This window comes from Furipterus horrens, unplaced genomic scaffold (genome assembly GCF_987537825.1).
Source record: "Furipterus horrens unplaced genomic scaffold, mFurHor1.1.pri manual_scaffold_4, whole genome shotgun sequence".
Classification (NCBI taxonomy): Eukaryota; Metazoa; Chordata; class Mammalia; order Chiroptera; family Furipteridae; genus Furipterus; species Furipterus horrens.
The window spans coordinates 170,139,756-170,159,167 of NW_028327174.1; the positions used below are offsets into that span (position 1 = coordinate 170,139,756).

The 19,412-nt window shown below is 37.5% G+C and overlaps 1 protein-coding gene across 1 annotated transcript in view; it reads right to left on the reverse strand.

Moving 5' to 3' along the window:
* Positions 1-3,279: 3,279 nt before the first annotated feature.
* Positions 3,280-19,412, reverse strand: part of TUT7 (terminal uridylyl transferase 7) — a 54,197-nt gene continuing 38,064 nt past the window's right edge. The window contains exons 26-29 of the mRNA XM_090274245.1: positions 16,522-16,847; positions 14,239-14,315; positions 13,807-13,870; positions 3,280-5,065 (exon numbers count right to left, since the gene is read on the reverse strand). Of these exons, the coding sequence (XP_090130371.1) occupies positions 4,998-5,065; positions 13,807-13,870; positions 14,239-14,315; positions 16,522-16,847 (535 nt within the window). The 3' untranslated portion in view covers positions 3,280-4,997. The remainder of the gene's footprint in view (positions 5,066-13,806; positions 13,871-14,238; positions 14,316-16,521; positions 16,848-19,412) is intronic.

Below are 19,412 nucleotides of genomic sequence, written 5' to 3' on the forward strand. Positions count from 1 at the left end.
CCCTAGTGCCTGGGGTCGGACCTCAGACACCTCAGCCTCTCTCCATGGACACAGCAGCGCATTGACGCCACAACCTCCGGCGCAGGGAACCTCACGCCCCGCCCTGCACGGGCCCACCTCCGCCACCGCCATTGGGTGGGCCGCGTGAGTGACGGGCGGAGGGCGGGGCGCGGGCAGTGTGCAAGTGACTGCGGCGCAGGGGCCTGGGAAGAAGGTCGTCACGGCGAGGGCGCTCTCGACGGGACATCGGGAGCGGGGCTGGGGCACGGGAAATGACCTCCGACGGGCGTCGCTCCAAGCCCTGTCCCCTGAGCAAGGTGCACCGCCACCAGTTGACGAGGAATCGTCAGCCCAGCACGCGAGCTGGTGCTCTCAAAGGCAGAAAGGTTACGAGCCCCGAACAGCTAAACAGTTAATCTTCTTTTGGGGTCCAGCTGGCAGTTCTTAAGAGCGTAGAGCTATCGCTGAGTCATACAGTAAATAAAGAACCCTCCCCCGCTCCCCAAAGCGTGCTGGACTGCCTGGATGTTAAAAGATGGTCCTAACGCATTTTTTCACTTCACGTGTTGATGTCGGAATCCTACACTACCCTAAGATGTGACTGGGCAGCTCGGTGGGTAGTTAAATTTATAGCGAGACTCAAGCAACACGCTTGATTGAACGCCGTTGTCTGACCTTGTCATGGCTGTTCAGGGGCCCTGCCTTTTAATTGTTAGTTCTGCAAATATTCGAGAGCACCAGCCGCTATACCTGAACACACACAGGAAGCCTGGTAAATGGAGGGCCTAGGGAAGAATGCGAAATCCTGGTTGGACAGACGTGCAGCAGGAAGGTTGCAGATGGGAGGACATCAGGATGGACAGTCATTTTTCATGAAGTGCCAGAGGTCAAGGGAAAAAGGTTCCGTGGCATGGTGCTGGGAGGATCGATTCTTGCTCAGTGTTTTGACGTGTAAAGAACTAATCGGTTTATCTTTAATGCTCTAGAACCTACAGGATTGTATAGTTCAAAATTCCGTTAAGTAGGTCCCTCTCCCTGCTACTGAAATGCAATTGCATTGCCAACAAGGGGGTGTAAGTTGTTTTTCCCTAAGCTCCAAAGCACACATAAGACACTGGGATTAGGAGATAGTAGTGTGGTGGGACAGTAGCTTGGTGATTTAGGGACAAGGTATTTTACTTCTCACGTCCTTGCTCCTACAGATACCGTGGAGATTAAATGAAAAGCCCTTAGAAGAATGTATGGCACATGGCAATGCTCAATAAACGTTGCTAATTAATGGATAAAGATGTCATGTATCTTGAAACTATCCTTTGTAACACTACAGTGGTGCATACGTGCCATTATGTATTTGTCCAAACCCATAGAAGGTACGACGCCAAAAATGAATTCTACTGTAACCTATGCATGGACTTCAGGTGATAGTGGTGTGTCCCTTAAGTTTGTGAATTGTAACAAATGTCCCACCCTGGTGCAGGATGTGGATAGTGGGGAAGTTGGCTTGTGGGGGCATATGGAAACTGTACTTTCTGCTCAGTTTCTCGGTGAACCCAAACTGCACTAAAAAATAAGTTAATACAAATTAAAAAAAGGACCTGTTACCATTTTAATCAGTTATTGAAGTATCAGTTGTGTAGCACTTGACAGCTTTCAGAACCGCTGGGCACTGTGTCCCAGTAGCCTCACAACTCACCTGTACAGGACCGGAATGTTGGTGCGGCTATTTTACAACGGGTGCTTTAAACTCAAGCCTTTTAATATAAAGCATCAGGTACTACTTTTTAAAAAAACGTCTACTTCTAAGTTTTCTGATTCAGGATCCTGTATGTACTTAACAGCCTTCTTTTCTTTATTTAATACCCACTACTCAGTTTTTAACTTGGTTAGGTGTTTTGCATATTAAGTGCTGAGTCACAAAATCTACCTGTCAGTGGTTCAGTAATACCCAGTGCTATTTGAAACTGGTACAGTTCCCTTAAGTTGGTGTTAGAAGAGTTTTTGTGACTGAGAAATATGTGCACTGCTTTATCTCAGAGCAGCAGCTGTTACGTGGTGTGGAAACGAGGCGGGGCTGGGAACTGTTGAAGATTGCAAGCTGTAACCATTTTTAGATTTCCACTAATAGGTTAAAAACTTTCAATAGGGATATGTTCAATACTGTGCCTCAGGATTTAGTTTCAGGGTTCTAGACATTTTAAAACATCTTTTCCTAGTAAGGCCTCACCTGATCCTCTCTACATTGTGGAAAGGCACGCATGTTTTCCATTTTATAGGTAAGGAAACGGAACTGCCAACACGTTAAGGAGAGTGCCACACTTATAGCTGGAAAACTGGCAGAGCTAGACCCCCATTAAGTCCAGAATATCACACAGTGAAGTTTGCCAGTCTTGACTGCTGTCCATACAGGCCAGCTTTCAAAGAAAGAAGCACTGGGCACATTTTTACATTTTTATGGGGGGTAGGGATCATTAAATTCTATTTTTGCTTTTCAACATTTTTTTATTTTTTGGCTTGTAACACTATGAACCCTTTTAACCATAAATTTTTCTACTCAAGAAAAATTTTTTTAAAAAATAGCACCATTTGTGAAATAAAATTTAAGATAAAAAAATAAACTGAGGTTATCTCAGAACATTTAAACAACATCTCTAAGTGTGTACATTGCTGATACTGTACAAATTGAGTAAGAGATTAGTAAGTATTGATTGGAGCTACAAAAATGGATTTCATATTTTTGCCTGTTCCTGAAAGAGAAAAGGAGAACCCCAATAGTGGGGCATTTGTAGAGTGTGTTAAGAGAGACGGCCAGCTGCATTTAAAAGATAGCTACACCCTGGGAACTGGACATGGCATGGAGCAGATGTGTCTGTCCCCAGGGTACACTGAGAAGGGGCTCTGACCAGCATCCAGATAAAGAGAGCACAAAACCAAGGGCAATCCATTCTCCAGGTCTGCTGGCAAATACTGGTTACTGTCCCAATGACCAAAAAGCATAATACAGTGGGTAGAATCTACTTTGGAAATCAGAATGGAATGTGGGAAACTTTTAACATCCTTATAAGAAAACACGGTCTCTATGAAAAGAAAATAAAAATTAAAGTGAGAAGGAAAGGAAGGTGAGTGAAGTTCAAGAAAATTAGATGTCAGATGACAAAATTTATGTTTGAAACAGCAAACAGCAGAATGACACTAAAAATAAAGCCAGTCATGGGGAAAATACATTTGAGAAGTTTTCTTAGCATGAAGGAAAAAAATGAGAAAAGAATACTAAGACAAAAGTATTTTTGAAAAAAAATATTAAGAACGTTTAGGGAGATACATTGGATTCCATTTTGTTTCAGGCAAAAGTCACCGACACAAAGGTTACAGGGATAAATAAACACAGAACCATCCAAGCAGGAAAATGAAATCTACAAAGGGATAAAAATTTGGCTGGCCTCAGACTTATGCTCTAATGCCGGAAGACATCAGCATCAATGGGCTTTCCACAGAAAGTGTGACAATAACTGTATGCCCAGTCAAGCTGACTTCCATGCATGAAGGCAAGAGAAGAGCTCAGAAGAGCAGCAGCTGAGGAGTCAGGTAGAGCAGATTCCAGCCCAGGCTGCACAGTCCACTTACGGTAATTCATGCGTTTGTGTTCATTCAAAGTGGGTAAGGAGGGATAACTGATTCTTTCTATTTTTGTAGTTCTAAAGTTAATTTTTATATGATTCTTCTTTAGCTGGAACATCTTTTCCAGCAATGCATTTAAAAGAAGGGCCATGGGTGTGTATTTTTTGAGTTCTCTTCTCTCTGGGAATGCTTGCCCAGCAAGCACCCTCTGCATCTCTCTAACGTATCTGTCTCCCTAAGACTGTGCCTGTTTATGCATTCCCAACGTTTGCCACACAGTAGGTGTCAACGAACACCAGGTCGCGTGAGCACAAGCAAAGGGAGCACAAGCTAAAGAGTGGATCTGTACTGCCCTTGCTCCTTGATCTAGTTTCCTCATAAAATTCAGGATTCCTGCTAGAAATGGAGGTGTATAAAATTACAGGTCAAAATTTTGCTTTTATTTCAAAATCAAAACGAAGCATTGTCCTGACCATGTACTGCTTCTGAAGGGCTTGTTAAGTTACAGAACAGTTCCATGAGGGTTCTAGTCAGACCCAAAATGACAACCAAATTTGTGATTGGCAGAAATAACCTCTTTAATTGCCAGGGATTTTTTTGAAGTTCTCCACCCTAATTTCTGAATATCATAAAAAGTAAAAAGCACTTTTATCATTTTTCCTTTGAAAATGTTTTTAGCAGCAAACAGGTCTACTTGTTTTCCTCACTTCATTTTCATGAGCATCATAGTTATATGTTGACATAATTAAAATTAGAGAGGGAAAAAACCAAAGAGCCTCTTGTTGATATTGCTCATCCACGGAAGACGCACATAAACAGGTAATCATGTTCATGTTATCACTTCTACAAATATCAATAAAATAAGGTTTGTAAATTGTAAATACAGTAGTAGCAGTTCACACATATTTGACACGCTTTCCCACGAGAATTCAGTAAACAATAAATATAATTTCCAATTTCCCTTCTTCAAAACAACAACAAAAAAAAGGGAATTTATAGGAAAGAAAAGATTAATTTACTTGGGGTTTATCAACACACCATTTTAGTGTGATCTGAAAAGAATTAAAAACCATGAAATTGTATTCACTGAATACTGGCCCATAGTTACATTTAAAAAAAAAAAATTACCTAGCTTAAATACATATATCATGGCTTTCTATTAAAACCCTTAAATCTATGAGGATTTGTGGTAGGTAAGACTACATTTAAAAAAATTTTTTTTTCCTTATTAAGAATTTCATTCAGTTTAAGAAAATTTGACATTTCCCTTCAATGTTAAGTTGAAGCCTGATCTATGCTGCTGTGTCCTGCAAAATGAACTTAATTTTGAAAGTGATTAAGAACGCCTGAGCAGCCATGGAGAGTGCTGTGTTTTCCTTCCCTCATGATTCTTGTTGGGTCCTCTTCGCTGAGGCTTTTCCCTGAGTCATATATTTACTGGAAAGGCTACCTAGAGGAGGAGAAGAAACAAAACCCAACATAAATAAAATAAGCCTCATGTCATTGCAAAGTCCGTAACATTACTTCTTATTGTTAATTATTCACAGAAACTTTTCATATTGGAATTGGTCACTTGTTCTGAATTAAGTAATTAGACTAGACATAAAGAAAGTACACAGTATATGGAATGTGATCTAGTAAACATACGCCTAAAGTCTGTTTAAATGTAAACAAGATGCTGGAGTGACATCATTTTAATACGGTTGCAGAAAGAAGGATTACTAATTAAAACCACACACAGATCAGTTAATACTTTCTGTTCTGGATTCTAAACAAATAGATTGGTGAGACAAGAAAATTGAGAAGTTCTTACATGATTGTGCCTAAGAAAATAGGCTGCATTTCAAATCAATAGTAGAAAGTAAGGATTTTTTTCAATAACTGGTATTGTGTCAAGTAAGTAATTTTGGCGGGGTTAGGGAGAAGTTAGTTTCCTCCCTCACATCATACCCTTCCTCTCCATCCAATTCCAAATGAATTAAAGAATTAAATATCAGGGAGTCAAAGTATAAAAAGTAGTGAATATTTATATAATATTGAGGTGGGGAAGTTTTCTAAGCACATTACCTTATGAAAATGGCTTGCTATGCTTAACAAGAAAACTTACAAATCAATAAGATGAACAATAGATACAAGCACTATATGAAAGAGAAAAAATAGCATATGAGTATATAAAAATTTTCAATATCAATAGGTAATCAAAAACTAAATTAAACAAGACATGAATTTCTGATCAACAAATTGTTTAAAGGAAGATCAGGACAGAGAGGTGGGTAGAAATTTTGCTAAATGAATATTCACATATACCTCAATAAGTATGTCCAAAACTTGTAATATGACTAAGTGTATTATGAACAGAGTATAATACCAGGTATGCACAGAATAACATGAAAAAAAGCAGATTATAAACCCACATGAATAGTATTTTCATAAATAAAAGTTAAAAACAAACATACTCATGAAAAACCCCACCAACCATATATACAGGGATCAGCAAAGTACGTTTACAGTTGTGAGTATGCAAAACACAGTTTATTCTTGTATTATTATTTATTGTATGATTTACTTGTAAACCTACTTTTGATCACCCTGTATTTGGTGCTCCTTTTCCTCATCTGTAAAATCAGGATGCTAATACCTACTCCCTTGGCATTATTGTAAAGATTAAAAAAATACATATAAAGCAAATAAAATAGTACCTAGCACACAGAAAGTACTCAATAAATGTTAAATTATTATCACATTGATATAAAAAGATGGAAAGACTTTACCTCCAAAACCTAAATAGTAGTTAATGCTCTAGAATGGAGCAAGTATAAAATGGTCTTTATTTAATTTCACTTAACTATATATACTTTCTAAGTTCTCAGAAGCAAACATATTAAGTATGCAAATAAAAACTTAAGCTCTCAAAAGCAAACTTTTCAAAGGAGGGAATCATCTAGACAGTCAACTCACAGTGAAACAAGTGTTAAAGGTCAGGAAGAAACAAAGTACTCTATTGGAGCTTTGGTAAATCACAGTGTCTACCAGTCTATAGGCACACATCTTTGATAGTCTGAACTACACAAAGTATTGAGGATAGGCTTTTCATATGAGGGGAAAAATGATTAGATCACTCTCTCATACTTTACACACAATCCAGATATATTAAATACCTAAATTGGAAAAAGAGTTTTAAAGATAGTAAAGAAAATATAGATGGATATCTTTATGACCTCAGGTTAGGGAAGAATTTCTTAAAGATGACTTTGGAATCATGAACCACATATAACTATGATAAAAAAAACTACTCATAGAAAACCAAACATTCGATTATCACAAAATTAAAAATTAAAAATTTTGGAGTGGCAACACACACAAGCTAGAAGACAAAATACAGTGGAGGGAGATACCTGGAATGTATATAATAATGGAGCAGTATTCAGGATAAATGATGAACCCTTACAAATTAGTAAGGGAACAGACAAATGAGCAAATGATCTGAACAGGAAATTAACAGAAGAGGAACTCCAACTGGTCAGTAAATATATAAAGAGGAGCTTAGCTTTACTGGAGTCAAGAAAATATACATTAGAACAACACTAAAGTATTTTTCACTAATCAGATATGCAAAAATAAACATTGCTGGTGGGAGTGATTTGTCAGCATCTAACTAAACTGAAAATACAAATATGCTATGACCTAACAATTTGACTTCTGGGTACACAAACCCAATAGAATCTCTCACCTATGCTCAAGGATACTCACACAAGAATGTTCACCACAACACTTTATAACAGCATAAAATCAGATGCAGTCTAAATGCTCTTGTACTAGGTAATGGATACATACAATAGTCTGCATTCATATGATGGAATACTGTAAAAAAGTACCCCTAATCTATACACAGGAACATGTATAAAATTTTTAAACCATTTTGTTAAAAATAGATATGAAAAAGCAGGTTGCAAATAATTTTATACAGCACAATGTCATTTAATGAAGAACTGAAGGGTACCTGAACTCATAAGTGTGACTGCCTCTGGGATGGTGGGGCACGTGACGAACAGAATGGGCTTGGGGGTGGCAGTGAAAGGGCACTTTCATTATTTTAATCTTTTATTAAAGAAAGATTGAAAAGAGAATGTGGAAAAAAAAAAAGCCAGTTCTCTAGTAGATGGGTAGTTGTTATATCTTTTTATGTTTCCCAAAATGTTAAGAAACCATTCTTTTCTAGTAATTTACTGTATCATCTATTCATGTAACCCCCTATATATAAAAATAAATCTCAGCATACTTAAAGAAACTTCAAAACCAACAGAACTAAAATATGAGTGAACTTTAATCTGGGGAAAGAACATGACATTCGTAAGATTGTGTAAGCATGACTTGAAACTACCCAAAAGTTTGTTTGAGATCAAACTACTAGAAGAAACAAACAAGCAAACAAATGTCTGTCTGGCAAAACAAATCATAAATAAGGTTGAAAAAATAAACTGGGGATGGAGATGTGGAAGGATGTTCTAACACATTTGACAAAGCATAAACGAGGTTTCATGTAGAAAGAACTAAAAACAAAGATGGATACTCTGATAAAAGATGTAACACGAAGAAATACAAATGAAAACATGTAAAAAAAATATTATAGTTCAATGGTCATAACGGAAATTCAAGCATACTGAAAAACAGACTATCCCAATGAAGTGAGGGTATGAGAAACAGGTTGTGAATGACTCTGGGATTGCCAACAATGACAAGCTGGCATTATTGATACCACTGTTGAAATGTGCCTATTTTTAACCTGTCATTCTAACTAGGAATTTATCCTAAGTATATATGCCGAGGCAAATATGCAATTATTCTTTATAGTGTTTTATATACATAGTCATCTTCAAACCCGGGTACATGTATTCCTGAGCTGACTTAACAAGAAAAGTGGGGAAGGGGTTTCAAGAGAGTTGATTGCAGCCTCTCAATTTCTGTCTGAATATTTTAAGAATACCTTCCCAGCCAAGGCTTTGGGCTAGCTCCTAGGAATCACACCAGTTTTCCTTTCCAGCTTCCCTTTTGTAATTCCTCTACTGTACATGCCCATTTCCTAGGGTGAGATCACTGTAATATAAAAGGCACATCTCCTAACCATCCAAGCCTTAATGTGGTATGTTGCTCTGGAGTGAAAAAGCCTAGAGAGGTAAGGAGGCAAACAAAATGATGGGTCAGTGATAAATGCAGATGCCTCTACTGAAAACCCACTGTTAAAGTACATTGATAGCTGATAATCACAAATAGCTTCTGATGATATATTCTTATGTGATTTTCGGACACGTAATGAATGAAAAATAATTAAGAGTCACTGTTGTAATAAATCTCCTATTCCCAAACTGTCAAAAGAATTTCTATTATTTTAATTTGCTATCATAAAGACCACTGAGGTTTCTATATATCTACCAACCATAAAAACAAAAAACAAAAAACAAAAAAATAGAAATAGTAATGAAAAGGAACACTGTTTTCATTCCTGCAATAAGGAGTATTGGTCCAAAGATACACAGATGCACTGGGGAAAATCCCATCTATTTAATTAAATGACAGTCATTTTTAGTATGTAAACATAAAAAGTAATTTTGCATAAAAATCTGTAACATTTGCTTTGATCAGTTATATTCTGATAATTGAAAATTTACACTTTTACACTTTGAAACTAAATAAAAGCTTAAAATTCCAATTTACATAAATATTTTTGTTACAGATAACTATGACAGGCTGATCAATAAAATGCTTGAAATATATGATAAAAAATATATCATCTTAAGATGAAATTCTGTGGAAGTGAAACAAAGGTATTCAAGGATTAAAAGGAAAATGATACAAAATTTCTGAATATTTATATTTCATTTGATACATTTAAGGCTTATTTAGAAGTTGTATTTTATAAATCCAATATTTATATTACCTCCTCCAGAAATTACAAACTTTCTAACTATGATGAAAAATTTAGAAATCAAGTTAAAAATATACAAAGAAATATACAGACTTCCAATATTTTGCAGAAGAGTATATAAGCAAAACAATTTTGAAGATAATACTCTACCATATATTTGAAAATAGTCCCTTAATCAGGAATGATTAAATAAATAATAATATAGTAATATACTAAAATATCAAAAATACCTGATATAAAAAGAATGATCTATATATTCACAGATAATAAGATCTCATACTATTTAAAAATATATACTTCTATTATTTTAAATTTACTATCATAAATAGTTTTTTTTTTTTAATAAGTAAGTTTTAACATTCTGGGCAAGGGAAAACATTGTATAACTATACATCACATGGGGGAGAAAAGATATCCATTAATCTCTTTATATATAGCATCTTTAATTTTTAAGATTTTAAACCATGGGATTAAAATGGAATAAATGAAGAGATAGGTAGGTAGTTTCTTTAGAAACTTAATTTTCTTTACAAAAATGGAGGAGGATTAAGGATTAAAAAAAAGTTTTTTGAGACTCTCATACTGAATAAATTGTTATATTTAAACCAGAGTAATTAACTTACGCATTAAGTCAGTTTATAATCATGATTCATTTAATTTTCTACTAAATACTAACTCGTTTAGGAGTTAAGAACTATATGTATCGTAGCTTAGTGGAAAGGAATGGAGGCACGTATTAGGAGAGGAAAGGGAACCTGGCTGAGTGCTTACTACAAACTGGGTGCATCTTCTCAGCACCCAGAGAGATAGATGATGCGACTGCAGTTTTATAGTTGAGACACCTGGAGCTCAGAGAAGCTAACCTCCTACGTAAGGTCGACACAGCTAATGTGCAAGAGCAGGGGCTGTACATACCAACAGACTATGTTAGAAGGAAAGTTTTGGGAAACTTAATATAACTTACAGTGGGGACATTCACATTTGTAACATAGATAATTTGGGTAAATTTATCATGGATAAATTTGACTGCCTTACCAGCTATCTTATTATTTCCTTGAAGAATTTAATTTATTGGAAAAAATAGATTTTAACCATGTAAAACATTTTTTTTCTGGTATAGTAATTTTTCTTCTGTAGTAAATTTAAGTTTTATAGTTGCTCAAAAGATTTATAAATGTCAGCTTCTTACTTAAATATAGTTAGAGAAATCCTAACTTACAGTCAATGGGTAATGCCATTTCTATGTCTAACATCTATTCCTCCAGCAATTAAAAAATTACAGTAATATTCTGCTTTCAAGATGTGTAAAACCTTTAGCAGGAACAATGATGACATATCTCTGCAGAAATATCAATGAATCACCACCCCCACAAACCTCTGCTCTGTTCTTGCTATATGCAGGTAAATGCTTTTACATGGATTTCTCAACATCCCTACGAGTCAGGTATTACTACAACTACTACTACTACTACTACTACTACTACTATTATTATTATCCCCTTAGAACAGATGAGGAAACTGAGGCAAGTAGAGGCTAAACAGGTGTTTCAAAATTATGAAACTATAAATTATACAATGCAATCTGAGTACAGAGCTGATGTTCTTAAACATTTTACCCTTTGCAAAATGAACATCTAAACTAAGCAAGAATCACTCTAAGCAAGAATCGGTCTTTTTCCTGTAGAACATGCTCTGGAAATATCTGTTCAAGGGTGAAGCTTATAATAGCAACCCTCTTTTGGCTTGTTTACATATGCTGACCAAGTGACCCTCAAACTCTGAGAGGATTTCTGGGAAACAATCCCATAAACTGTGTTGGGAGTCTGTTTCCCATAGGTTTTCATCTGTTAAAAGGTGCTTCCAGGGGCAGCCTGTCAACCTCCTTATCCATCTTTCATGGCTGCTTTTCTTGTCAATCAAATCATCTCACAATAGGCCCATTCTCATTTCACTTCCATTTGATTTGGGGGGTTTTCCCAGTAGCACTTTTCTTGTTTTTAAGTCCATGCATTCTACTGAAACCAATTACAGAACTTCAGGAAACAGCTGCTCTTGAATTTCCTCACTGCGCCTCTGTGTCTTTCTTTACCTTTCACGCACACCATTCCCCTTTTGGGTAAGGGTGGCAGTTCTTTAAAGATTTCTGTTTCTTTGAATTATCTGGCCTCACTCTGTATACAAATCTCAGTCCCCATGCTTTTGAAAAGATTTAATGCCATTTCAAATGTTTTCTCCAATCATTAAAAAAACCACCAACTGTAAAGTTCACAGATCATAAAAATAAATGCCCATTTCTTTTTAGATGATTTTATATATTTGAGATAACTGACCCTGGCAATAACAAATGAAAATAATTAAATAACTTAATAATTCCATTTATTTTTCTCTTATTAACAACATTCCAAGTAGAGACAAGCAAACATTCCTTAGCTTTCTTAGCTCTCCTGGGACGATCACTGCGGCCTGGCACTGGGCTGGAGAAAGCAGGGAGGAGCTCTCTCTCCTGCGGGGCTGAGGCGGCTGCTGAGGATCTGAGAGTGCAGTTTCTGACACAAGATTGGTAGACACACACAGGTATCTCTCTAAAGGCAAAGAGTTGCTTGCGCTTTAGCATAATATGATAATGTAAAAGCTGAGCAAGAAAGATGTGAGTTGTGTGACATTACATACAAAAATGTCAGGTTTCAATGAAGTTTTAAAATTTCAAAAACTTAACTTTTCTCATATATTATATGATCGAGTTCAAAAGACTACACCTGCTTATAAAATGTCCCTCCTTTAACCCTACTCTTTTGAATAAGATGAGAGAGGGAGAGAGGAGAAAGGAAAGGGGGGAGGCTGAGAGAGAGAGAGACACCCCTAAGCAGTTACTAAGGATGTCTGCAGGCCAGATTCAGGATGTTTGCATCAAGTTTATAGTTTCATCCCTTCTTAACAAAAAAGCTGAAAAAGTAGTACATTAAAATTACTTTATTTTTCTTTTTGGACCCAATTTCCTCCCTTCTGTTTCAGGACTCAGAAGCCCTCTTGAACCACCAGAAAAAGGCCTTCAGTCTCCTTGTTTCCCCTCCCTTTTAGTATCTGCACACAGACCTAGGGACCTGGCACTGTGCACCCACAGCTCAAGTTACATTGCTTTCAATTCCTCTTCCAGCATTCCTCACCAGAACTCCCTCCAATCAGGGTTTTCTCTCCCCTACTCCAAAGGAGTAGCACTTTTCAAAGTCATGAGTAACTCCTGCACTGCCAAATCCCATGCTTAATTCTCTCTACCTCTGCAGCGTATCTACGAGCAGCAATTCATAAAAACGGTCCGTCCATTCTCTTTGAGGCACTTCCTCCACTTGGACTCTAGGATAGAGCTCTCTTGCTGCTTCTGCTCCCTCACAGACCTGTTTTTCTGTCTCCTTTATTTTCCACCTGAATCTCAAAATGCTTTCCTCTTCTCTATCTGCATATACTTCCTAGGTGATCTCACTCACACCCAGGCCTTTAAATACTATTATACACTGTTACTCCTCAAATTTATATCTGCAGCCTGGACCTCCGCTCTAAAAACCAGGCTTGTATATGCAACTGTCTGTTTCGCATCTCTACCTAGATATCTAGCAGGTTTCTTAAACTTTCATGTCTAAAACTAAGTGCTCTTTCTCCCCACAACCTGATCTTCCTGAGTATTTCCTACCATAGAAAATTCAACCTCCATTCTTCTAGTTGCTCAAGCCAAATATCAGTGTCATCTGATTCATTTTGTCATACTCTGTCACCCAATTCATCAAAAATCGTATTGGTGCTACCTTCAAAAGACAGCAGTCCTCACTTAATGCTGTCAATAGGCGCTACATGATCCAGACAGACCCACCTACCCTGACCTAGTCCGGGCGCCAATTACTTTCTTTCCTTACTTTGGTGCAGTGAACAATCTCCATGAAGAGATTACACTGCTGGCAGCGCAGTGGCAATATCAAAGCAGAAACAAAAAGCATGGAGGAGGAACACATAAGAGAGGACCATGGTTCCTACTCAGGGTTGGTATAAGAATCATCTATAACATGAAAAAATACACAGGCCCAAGCCTAACCCTTGAAGAATGTGAATCAGGAAATGAAGGTGGGGGCAGGGCAACAGTATTTTTAAAAGTTCCCCAAGTGATTCTGATGTCTAATCCCTGTTAAAACCACCTAGTCAAAGGAAGTGTCTCAAAAGGCATGTGGTAAACTATGCAGTAAATAAAATAACACACATTTGTTTTTTTTTTAACCACATACCTGACTGGGGACTCAAAAATATAGTTGCTTTTTGTTTCTTTTTGTCTTCATGTAAAAGCACTGCCTAAAAAATGAAATACACTGGTTTACAAAATCGAAAGGCATAGCATCCGAAACAGCTTTAAAACCGTAACCGTATCCAAGGAGAGCTGCAATTAGGCATGTGGGTGGCAGAACTTTGCAAGCTACCTGAAAAGCAAGACACAGATGCAGGGATCCTTCCAGCACGCCCTGCCGTCCCAGGCATAGCAAGTCCCTCACCACATGGGGCTGAGGGCAGAGTGAGGGAGACAAGGGTTAGCCAGAAGGAGAGTCAGGGCTTTGGCCCGCCCACCACCTCATGCCCTGGCACAGAGCTGCTAGCACCCAGTAAATGTTTGCTGAACAGACAGTGACGGAAGGCCTTCTTGCTCAGGTCTGAGCTAAGTTTACCTGAACAAATGTGTCACTTGGTTTCAAAGGACTAGGTGACAAAAGCGATCCAAATACAAAATCTGATTTAAACATACCTAAGAAAGAAATCAGTACTTTTTGTTCCTACTTTAAACTGAAAGCAGTAGCCTTGTTTTCAAACTTTTACAGAAAGATTTTATTTTTTTAAAGTTTGACATTTTCTAAAGAAATTTTATTTTTGATTTCTAGAGAGAAGGAAAGGTAGGAAGAAAGAGAGGGAGAGAAGTATCGATTGGGTTGCCTTCCACACGCACTCTTACCGAGACCAAACCCACAACCCAGGCATGTGCCCTGACTTGGCTCATGGGGCACAGAAAGATTTTCTGCTGATATGACAGAAGCTCCACTCAGTATGTCATGTGGACAGAATAATAATGTATTTGAAGAAATGAGAGAAAGCATGACTTTTAGACAGGAAGGAGCAGCTGATTATTTTTAATTGCTACTGGAGAAAATTCACTACACTCCAGCCCCACTCCTCATTTTACTTTTACAATATGACAACTTCTTGATTTAATGTGTAAATACTGCATTCTAGAGTGACCAAGATTCTAGTGCTTTTCCTTTGGTTGGATAATACCCACTCTCGCCCCAGGATATCCCTTCTCCCTTTGATTAGCTGGTGCTCCAACCCGCCAGAACCACTCCTCTAACGACTGTGAGAGCTTCACTAGTAGGCAACTTAAAACTTGCTGCCAGCTAGAGGAAGAAAGCCCTCAGCGCTGGGGCCACAGGGGCTGAAGAACCCAAAGACAATGTGCTTCAAGCTGCTAGTAACACAGACCTGAGTTCCTCTGAAGGGTAGCCTACAAAAATAATTTTGGCAGAACTCCATTACCTCTTATCCATACTGTTTCGTTCCCTCATCTGTAAACTGGGGCTATCTGTAAACATTTGATGGGGCTGTGGTGAAAATTAGATGAAATTACCCCAGTAGTTAAAATAGTTACCCCAGTAGTTAAAATAGTGTCTGACCTATAGTAAGCACTCAATGAATATTAGCTATAGCTATTATTTTAATTTCGGTTAAATACATTTACCTCTTATACTCATAAAAGAAACTCATTTTATTCTGGCATATGTCCCACATCAGGACAAAAGAGCTAGAATTTTAATTTGTCTGAGTTCTTTAAGTCGTATTTTAAAATCAATTATTAGTCTAAAATTATAGTTCTTTGTATATAAAGCTTTTTTGGGGAGAAGAAAAAAGTACAGGTCTAAAACTTCCCATCTAAAAAAGAAAGATACCACACTACTGATACAGTAAAATGGGGAAGAGGTATTCGTGTTCCAAGAATAATAAACACTAGAGTGAGCATTTTGAGGAAATTGTTAGCAGTGCTAACTTTTCATATGCTGTCCACAAACATGTACAATTGAGGACAGAAATAGGGTTACTGTTATAATAAAAAAAAGTTTCTTTTCTAATCTAATCATATTTCATTCACATTCACAGGTTTGCTCTGAAAAAGTGAGTGCATAAATCATAACTGTAAATCATAATTTACTGTATATATGTAAGACCCATACTCCTAACAGTCCATTAAAAAGGTAATCTCAATGAACAGTAGGCCCATTTAATACAATGGGTCAATTCAGATCCAATAACTTAAAGAGGCAAGATTATGGATGATTTTGAACTACTGACTGATAATACACTTTTCCTCATCATAAGAATAATCATGCTTACTGCAGAAAAATATTTAAATGATAAAGTCCAAAGATCCTCCATAATTTTCTTCTGCAGTTAGAACCACTATTAACTGTATAACCTATTTCCTTCTAGCGCCTTTTCTATGCATGTGCACGAATGTATTCAAATAGAAATACTGGTGGGTCACTGAACACGAGGATGACATCTGGGGATAACCTGAACGATAGGCCTTCATGGCTGGGCAGCACTTTGATTTCAAAAGTGCACATACTAGGTAGTGAAGCACAAGTTATAACCTGTTTTATGGTCACTTAAGCTACATTTTTAAGTACTGGGGATGACAAGTTTTTCGTTTCATTGATAATCTTATTTAACAAGTCAACCAAATGACTTTCATAAGCCCCTAAATAAAACCAGGAATAAGTGTTTGAGACTTATAAAATATAAGAATTTAAAGGGGTCGGGGAGTTAGTTTCTTAAAAACAAAATCTTTCTGAGTCATTAGATTTCTTAAAGAAATAAATATAACTGAAATAGTAAAGAACTCTAAAAAAGAGATTTCCCTTGAGATGTGATTGTAAACATCAAAGTGTGGCTGGTGTCCATACCTGGAGAGCCTTTAAACTGCGGGCATTCTTTTTTAATGTGCCCCTCTCGTCCACAAATAAAACAACGTTTTTCTCTTAAGTCTCTGTCATCTGGTCTTTTCCACTTTTCCACAGGCGGCCTGAGCGTCCGTTCTCTCACCAGATCGACAGCGGCCTTCCCCGGCCTGGCTTTCTGAGGTGTGCACTGCATGGGCTTTTCCTCTTTTGCTGACACCTCCCTCTCTGTGTGCTTGTTTTGAATTTCTTTGTCCTCTTTGCTTCTTTTATCTTTGTTCTCAGGGTGTCTTTGGTTTGGGGTATCTTCCTGATCTCGCCGTCGCCTCACCCTGTAGAAGAAGACATGTCACTGGTAGGAAAAATCTAAACAGGAACTTAACAAAATAAGACAACTCCAGGTTGAGGAAATAACCAGAAACAGAAGATATCAGAGGGCAAGACAAGAAGTTAAGAAACGTAAGTCTATCCTCTCTATCAGGAAGCAACCACAGGGCTTAAGGGATGTTTTTCCTTTTTGTTTTCACAATTATTCCAGTGCTGTAAAACCCGTTTTTATAGTTAGTGGAACTCTTTGGTTTAATATGTACTTGTGATATTGATGTAATGAAACCTACCTTATCCCTGGGGTGATTTTTTTGAACCTTTCTAGTCCTCTTTACTAGGCACTGGAATTTTAATATGTGAAACTTTAAATATATTTATGTACATGCTTAGAAGAGGAACTAGAAAGAAACAGGTTCATAAGGAAGCGATGGTTATAAGGAGATTTAGGTTCTTAAAATATTAAAATAATTTCTACCTTGTCCAACATGATCAGTGACTATTATTTGAGTAAAAAACTAAAAATGTACTCAATAACAGCTACACTTAAAAAACTTTTTTATTTATTATTATTTTTAATCCTTACCTGAGGCTATGTTTTTATTGATTTTAGAGGGAGAGGAGAAGAGGAAGAGAGAGAGAGAAACACTGATGTGAGATAGAAACACTGATCAGCTGCCTCCCTGTATGCACCCTGACTGGGGATCAAACCTGCAACCTAGGTATATGCTCAGACCAGGAATCAAACCTGTAATCTTTTTTGTGTATGAGATGATGCTCCAAATAACTGAACCACCTGGCCAGGGCCAGATGACAACCTGTTTTTAAATGACCATATTATTGTCCAATTAAAAACACCACTACCACCCCAAACAATAATATGTCCCAAGCAAGCAACCAAGATCATGTCCTCTGATCCCCCTGCAAACATCACGTGGAAAAAGCATTGTCACCAAACTGAGTAAGTCGCTACAAGTAAAGGGTCCTAAAATTTGGTAAATTGTTAGTGAATCCAAATCCCAACATGGTACACCTCAATTATTGTACCTAAGAAGTGTAGCTGGGACCTGAACAAACACTTCTCCGAAGAGGACATACAGAAGGTCCATAGACACATGAAAAAATGCTCAACATCATTAGCCATCAGGGAGATGCAAATAAAAACCACAATGAGATACCACCTTACACCTGTCAGAATGGCCATTATCAACAAATCAACAAGCAACAAGTGCTGGCGAGGATGTGGAGAAACGGGAACCCTACTGCACTGTTGGTGGGAATGCAGACTGGTGCAGCCACTATGGAGAACAGTATGGAATTACCTCAAAAGATTAAAAATGGAACTGCCTTTTGAACCAGCGACTCCACTACTAGGATTATACCCGAAGAATCTTGAAACACCAATTCAAAAGAACTTATGCACTCCTATGTTCATTGCAGCACTGTTTACAATAGCTAAGTGCTGGAAACAACCTAAGTGCCCATCTGTAGATGAGTGGATCAAAAAACTGTGGTACATTTACACAATGGAATACTATGTAGCAGAAAGAAAGAAGGAACTCCTACCATTTGCAACAACATGGATGGAACTAGAGAGAATTATGCTTAGTGAAATAAGCCAGGCAAAGAAAGAAAAATACCATATGATATCACCTAATACAGGAAACTAAAGAACAACACAAACAAAGGAACTAAATAGAACAAAGAGCAGAATAGCAGTCAATAGGGGGGAGGGGAGAGGGAGAGAAGGGGGATAAGTAAGGGAAGGGTTTAATTAAAGAGCCTGTATAAAAGACTCATGGACATGGACAACGGGGAGGGATATGATTGCGGGAGAGGGGGTGGGTTGGGTGGGGGAGAGAAATTGGGGGAAAAGGGGACGACTGTAATTGAAAAACCAAAATTAAAAAAAAAAAAAAAAAAAAAAAGCTCCCCCCCCCCAAAAAAAAAAAAAAAAAAAGGTTGAAGCCAAAGAACTTATATGCACAACCCATGAATATGAACTAAGAGGGGTGGTACTGCTGGAGGTAAGAGGGTACTGAGAAGAGGGTAGCAAAGGGGGAAAAAATTGGAACTACTGTAACAACATAATAAAGTATACTTTAAGACTTTAAAAAAAAAAAAAAAAAAAAAAAGAAGTGTAGCTGACATCCTGAAGGAACCAATTTTACTTTTTATTGACTGAAATTATTCTGAACTTCTCACTGCTCTAAGAGGGAAGAATTTTAGTTTTCTCTTTTCTCTTCCATCCTGGCTGAAGAGGTCAATGACTAAACAACTGAATAATGTTTAGGGTCATGAGCAAAATCAGTGCAAGGGACTATGCCTGGGAGACTGTCACCTGTATACCTGAGTCGATCCTCGTCATCTGCACTTAAGGCCGTATTTTATATCATTTTATTTTTATGGTAAAAAAATCTTAAATTTATCTGAGAACTGAATTTCCTACAAGTTTGTTTTCTGTTACAAAAGAACTTCATTTAAAAACTGGTATCCCAGTCAGAGCACATGACTAGGTTGCACGTCATGTCCCCAGTTGGGGGTGCGAGTGAGAAGCAACCACACAGTGATGT